At 46.0% G+C, this 6,759-nt stretch overlaps 1 protein-coding gene across 4 annotated transcripts in view; it reads left to right on the forward strand.

Moving 5' to 3' along the window:
* Positions 1–6,759, forward strand: part of MYOF (myoferlin) — a 179,773-nt gene that overhangs the window by 148,389 nt on the left and 24,625 nt on the right. For all 4 annotated transcript variants that reach the window (XM_010842189.1, XM_010842190.1, XM_010842191.1 and 1 more), the window contains 4 exons: positions 732–830; positions 2,558–2,683; positions 4,826–4,981; positions 5,392–5,483. In XM_010842189.1, the coding sequence (XP_010840491.1) occupies positions 732–830; positions 2,558–2,683; positions 4,826–4,981; positions 5,392–5,483 (473 nt within the window). The remainder of the gene's footprint in view (positions 1–731; positions 831–2,557; positions 2,684–4,825; positions 4,982–5,391; positions 5,484–6,759) is intronic.

Consider the following 6,759-nt stretch of genomic DNA (forward strand, 5'->3'; position numbering starts at 1 on the left):
ACAGTTCAAAAGCATCAATTCTTCTGCACTCAGCTTTCTTTATAGTCCAACTCTCACATCCATACATGACCACTGGAAAAACCATAGCCTTGACTAGATGGACCTTTGTTGAGAAAGTAATGTCTCTGCTTTTCAATATACTATCTAGGTAGATCATAACTTTCCTTCCAAGGAGTGAGCATCTTTTAATTTCATGGCTGAAATCACCATCTGCAGTGATTTTGGAGCCCAGAAAAATAAAGTCACCACTGTTCCCACTGATTCCCCATCTTCATTTCCCATGAAGTGATGGGACCAGATGCCATGATCTTAGTTTTCTGAATGTTGAGCTTTAAGCCAACTTTTTCATTCTCCTCTTTCGCTTTCATCAAGAGGCTCTTTAGTTCTTCTCCACCCTGCATACATAAGGCTGGTATGTAAATATCAACAGGATAAAAGAGTAAAAACAGTCAAATGAATAGACTGTATCCATAGAATGTTAGAAAATCACCCAGTATAGCTGTGGCCATTAAAGCCACACACATTTCATTGGCCAAGGATCATCACCTCACCTCCAGCTTCCAGGTGGAAGAATTCTTATTGCTTTGGTTTATGTAAACAAAAGTCACATAATCTTACTTCTTTCAGGTTCAGAAGTACCTGTTTCTCTTTTCTATTACATAGTTTTCCTGCAATGATTGGAAATCCAGGTCATCACTAAGGTTTTGCCATTTTGTTGTGTCTTTCTTTAGGAGGAAGAAATTGTTGACTGGTGGAGTAAATTTTATGCTTCCACAGGGGAACATGAAAAATGTGGACAATATATTCAGAAAGGTTATTCCAAACTCAAGGTACCTGGGCCTGTGCAACTGTGGGTGGGGGATGAACATGCGTTAAGACTGGTTGCATGCCGAGCTGAGTGAAAACCTGAAAGGTCGATGGTAGGGGTTGAAGGGGAGGGGCCAGGAGCACCTCTAGGGGAGCCGTCTTGTGATGGATTTTGGCTTTGCTGAGATTTCCAGGGCTTGAGAACAGCTGTTGATTTATGGTTTTTGTGACTGCCACTTTGGGGCTTAGGACATCTGGCTGAGTGAGGGCTGGATTGGGTTGGCACTGCACTAATTAGAGCCGTAAACAGCTGTCCAATTTGACCAAGGGAGACCTTAGAAGTCATGGTGCTCTTGCAAAACAGCATGAAACATCAGCATGCTTCATTCTGTCCTCCATTCTGGGCATCAGTTTTACTAGCTGAGCAGTTGGTTCTTTTACATGCATGCAGCATACAGTCACAACTGGGTGTCCAGGAGGGAGATGAGCTTTTGCACTAGGCAGATCTGGTTATGGATGATCTTTCTGTTAAGAGTTTGAGTTTTCCAGTTCTTTATTCAGTTTTCCAGTAGTAAAGCTAAAGCGAAGGCTAACATTTTCGGAACAATGCATAGCAGAAAGATAAACTTTAAAATGAGAAATATCAGGCCATTAAAGTAATCATCTCACATGGAACTCTGCTCAATGTTATGTGGCATCCTGGATGGAAGGGGAGTTTGGGGGAGAATGGAGACATGTATATGTGTGGCTGAGTCCCTTTGCTGCTCGCCTGAAACTGTCACAACATTATTAGTTGGCCATACCCCCCCATACAAAATTAAAAGTTAAAAAAATGTTTTTCTCCATCAAAGTGGGAAAATCCACATTCTTGCATGTGATTGTCATCACGTCTCAATGTAGCTTAAGAAACACCAGCATGTAAAGAACCTCTCATTTAGAGAAATAGACTAGTCTGGTGGATCAGCCCCACAGTCCATCCTCCGTCTCTCCCTCTTTCCTTCCTTGCTTCTCCTCTTCTTCTAGCTCTTTATCAAGGTATAATTTATATACAGTAAAGTGATTCATTCAGTGAGTTATGATTATATACATATACCTACATAAACCACTACCAAACAAGGCAACAAACATTCCCCTCTCCCCAGAAAACTCCTTTGTGTACCTCTTTCCAGTCAATTCCTAAAACCTTCCAACCCTCTTTGACAGCTGATCTGATTTCATCATCACAGATCAGGTTTGCCTGTTTTCATACTGCGTATAAGTGGACTCATACAATATGTATTTGTGTGTGTGTATTTTTGTGTGTGTGGCTTCTGTAGTCCAAGACAGTAGTTTTGAGATCAGTCAGGTTGTCGCATATCAGTAGTTTGTCATATATCAGTACTTTGCCCCTTTTTATTGCTGAGTCATATTCCATTGTATGGATGTATCATGACTTGTTATCATGACTTGTTTATCCATTCTTTGATGATGAAGCTGCTGTGGACATTCTTATACCATGCAGACATGTGTTCATGTCTCTTGGATGAACACGTAGGAATTCAACTTCTGTATCACCGTGTAGCTGGATATTTAACTTCAAATTGCCAGACACTTTGACAAAGTGTTTTTATCGTTATGCACTCCAGCTGGCAATGTGAGAGTTCCAGTTGCTCCATCCACATCTCGGGTGCCTTTGGTATTGTCAGTCATTTTGATTTTAGATCCCACCTGTGTTATAATGAGAAATTAAGAATCTGTTGATGGTTTGCAGATATATGATTGTGAACTAGAGGATGTAGAGGAATTCGAGGGCCTGACGGACTTCTCAGATACTTTCAAGCTGTTTCGAGGCAAGTCAGATGAGAATGAAGACCCTTCTGTGGTAGGGGAGTTTAAGGTGAGTAAAATGTATGTCTATCCTGTTTAAAATTCATATTTATTTTCATTATAGACCTAGGATAATGGACCACCAGTCTCTGGGTCAGAGACCTATCCTCTGACACCTGAAGGATGCTTGGAAATGCTAACAAGGAAAAGGGCAATGGGACTGGGGGCAGAATCCTCAAAGCCAGTCTTCCAAGCTGATGCCAACCAGCCTTGAATCTTGTAGAGTCAGCCTCTCTAAGTCCTACCCCCCACCACCACACGCGTGCGTGCACACACGTACGTCCCCCACCCCCTCCCAGGCTTTCAGCTGGATCATCAGTACAACACCTTCCCAATCCATTGTCCTTGTTCCCTTTCTCATTCACGATCCAGTCCATCCTCCATACAACCAAATCCGATCATGTTTCTTGACCACTTAAAGGCATTGCTTGAGTTTCCACTTGGTCAAGTCTCAACTCCTTCCTAGGGTGGAGCTGGCCTTTCACATGCTTCTTGTCTCCCCTGCCACCACACCCTCTCCAAGCCCGAAACACATGCTGTCCTCTCACAACTTGGAGCCTTGGGACAAGCTCTTCATTCCCTGGATGCCCTTCCTTCCTGCTCTGTGGTCTGACAAACTCCTACTCATTCTTTTCAATGCCAGTTCCAATGTCACATGCTTTGTGAAGTGCTCCCTGATTGTTCCTGGCAGGGTGACTCACTCCTGCTCCAGGCTCCCTGGGTCCCCACCACTAGTAAAGCGCCTTTCACATCATAAGTATCTGCTTTCACGACTGCACCTCCCCCCAACCACAGGGGGTAACAAATCTGTTACTTCTAATCCTTTCAATAGCAGACATTACTAATCAATCAGACCAGTTTACCCTATTTTGGTCTCAAAATCCTTGTCATTAGAGCTTCCACTCCATTGATTGAAGATAGCATGAGAGTCATCCCCGTGCCAGACTGGATTCCTTGAGTTCATTTTTGGGCCCCCAGTACCTGGCACATGGTAGGTCCTCACTTCATGCTGCTTTACTGAATGAAAGTAGCTGGATCCTAAGACCCATGTATTCTGAATCCAACTTTAGTGCTTACTCTTGTACATAAGCTGGTTTCAAGATAAAATATAAAGCCTCTCAAGCTGACCTGATGGCTCACTCATTCAAAAACCACTTACTGTGCCCAGCTTCATGCCCAACCCTGTGTTAGGTCCTAGAGACAGTGACAAACAAGAAATATTTCCCCCCTTCAGGAAGCTCAGTCTAGTGAGGAATATAGAAAATAAATAGTAATGACGCTCCGACAGCTCAGTTGGTAAAGAATCCACCTGCAATGCAGGAGACCAATTCCTGAGCCAGGAAGATCCACTGGAGAAGGGAGAGGCTACCCACTCCAGTATTCTTGGCCTTCCCTTGTGGCTTAGCTGTAAAGAATCTGCCTGAAATGTGGGAGACCTGGGTTTGATCCTTGGGTTGGGAAGATCCCCTGGAGAAGGGAAAGGCTACCCATTCCAGTATTCTGGCCTGGAGAATTCCATGGACTGTATAGTCCATGGGGCGCAGAGTCAGACACGACTGAGTGACTTTTAGTGAAGCAGATGTCATTGCTGCAATATGGATGAATGTGGTGTTAGACAATGTTAGGAAACTTATCCAATCCGGGGGCAGTCAGGGAGGCTTCATGGAAGAAGTGACACTTTTCAACTGAGACCTGAAGGGTGAACAGGAGTTTGCCTGGGAGTGGAAGGGGATTTATGCAGTAATGCAAAAAAAAAAAGAGAAATCACCTTAGTATTTTATTGGGTTTTAAAAATAATCATTTTTATTCCTGTCTTCAAAAAATGTGCAGAATTTCACTCCTACCACCTCCTTTGCCATCGTATTGGTCCAAGCCACTTCCATGTCTCCCCTGGGGTTTTGCCAGGCCTCCCAGCTTCTGCCCTGCCCTTCCTTCTCTCCTGTGATCTATTAGTTACTTTATCATCATTCACTTTCCCCATCAGAAACTTGCAAAGCGCACCATAGCTTTCTTTCACAAAAGTGGTCCTTCCTCCCCCAATCCCACAGCCCTCTGTGGCTGTCCCTCATGTCCTGGGGGGACGCCACTCCCTGGGCCCTCTGCTCTGGTCACCCAGGGCCCTGGGCTCCATCTGTGTGTGTCTCTCCTATAGGGCTCCTTCCGAATCTACCCACTGCCGGATGACCCCAGCGTGCCGGCCCCTCCCCGGCAGTTTCGGGAGTTACCTGACAGCGTCCCGCAGGAATGCACGGTTAGGATTTACATTGTTCGAGGCTTAGAGCTCCAGCCCCAGGACAACAATGGCCTGGTAAGAGTCTGGGTGTGGGGCCTTCTCCTGTAGCAAGATAATTACAGTCTTCAACCACCATAATTGTCATGTTCCTTCTTTCTGGGCCTCTGTTATCTCTCGAGGGGAAAGATACTCTATCAAAACAATCTGTTCAGGAGGACGGTCCCAATGGGGATTTACCTAAGAGCTTGAAGGGAAGGGGCTTTGGAGCCTCTGGATCATCCTTCTCATTTTACAGATGTGACCTCAGAGAACTGCTTTGTTACTGCTCCCGGCCACCGCCTCTCCTCCAAAGGCGCGCTGGGTGCATGGCGCCAAGAGGGAGCACTACCCAGACCTGATCTGAGGCCGCCCTGAGTCTGTCCCAGACACTGACTTAAGTTGGCACCCCACAGTGACATAACCTGTCCTCTGTTTCGTCCCCACAGTGTGACCCTTACATAAAAATAACACTGGGCAAAAAAGTAATTGAAGACCGAGACAACTACATCCCCAACACTCTCAACCCGGTGTTCGGCAGGTAACAGCTATTTCCTAACATTTTTCTGTGTTTTTTTTCTCCATGGCCTCCATGCTAAGGATGCAGTATGTGCCGCCATGCTTTGCTCTAGGCCCAGAAGCTGTGAAACCATGTCTATGAACTATTCAGATATCCAAGTCAGTGGGGCGGATAATGAATATGTAGATACATAAATAAAAGCATTTCATGAAAGCAAAAAGTGCCATGAAGAAAATAAAACCAAGTCTGCGAGACCTGCCCTAAGACCTGGGGGGCAGGGGTAACAGGACGTGGATGGTAGGAGGCCCAGAAGTCCAGAGAATTTGTGGCTTCTAGACAAGAAGAATAGGCAGTGACTTCCGTGGAGTGACAGGGTGGTTCTCACACCCCGATCCTGTTGAGCTCTCTTATCTGGGATGCTTTGATTCCATTGTTTTGAGCCAATGTTGTTGACTCTGTTACCAAAAACAGGGAAGGGAGAAGAACATGATGGCATCAGATGTCCTGCTCTCTGTCTTCTGCTCAAGAAGATTCTTGAAATAGCATTACTATCTTCATCCTTGCCATCTGACGTTTGTTTCTGCATGGTTACACTGATCTCATCAGAACCTTCTCAAGGATAAGGCAAACCCAAGTGACCTCTAAAGAGGACTAGTTTTGTCAGCTATAAACTTCTTCCACATTTAATAATAGCTACTATTACAAGCTTTCCTGGTGGCTCAGTGGTAAAGAATCTGCCTGCTGATGCAGGAGATGCGGGTTTGATCTCTGGGTTGGGAAGATCCCCTGGAGAAGGAAATGGCAACCCACTCCAGTATTCTTGTCTAGGAAATCACATGGACAGAGGAGCCCAGCGAGCTATGGTCCGTGGGGTCACAAAGAGTCGGACACGACTGAGCAACTAAACTATTTGCTAAGCTTTTACTGAGGGCTTGCACTATAGTGAGCCCTTCATAGAAAACATCTCAAGAATCCCACCACTCTGAGGGGCTACTGACAAAGAGGAAACTGAGGCACAAAGGGAATGAACACCCAGCTCACCCCGCTGGGGAGTGGCAGAACCGGGGCCCATGCCCCGGCCACCTGACTGCAGGGTCTGCATGGCTGCCATGCTGCACTCTGTGCAGCCGCCGCCATCTGATTTTCACCTCCGTGTCAGACCCTGCAGCCGGCAGGGCAGGGGGTCTCAGCCCCACGTCACAGTGAGGGAAACGGCACCCGAGCTGCATGCACGGGAAGCCTAAACTTGGGGAGAAATCCTGACCAAGCCCCAGGCTTTCCCAACCAACTCAGTACT

Source organism: Bison bison, unplaced genomic scaffold, assembly GCF_000754665.1.
Source record: "Bison bison bison isolate TAMUID 2011002044 unplaced genomic scaffold, Bison_UMD1.0 scf7180017864172, whole genome shotgun sequence".
Classification (NCBI taxonomy): Eukaryota; Metazoa; Chordata; class Mammalia; order Artiodactyla; family Bovidae; genus Bison; species Bison bison.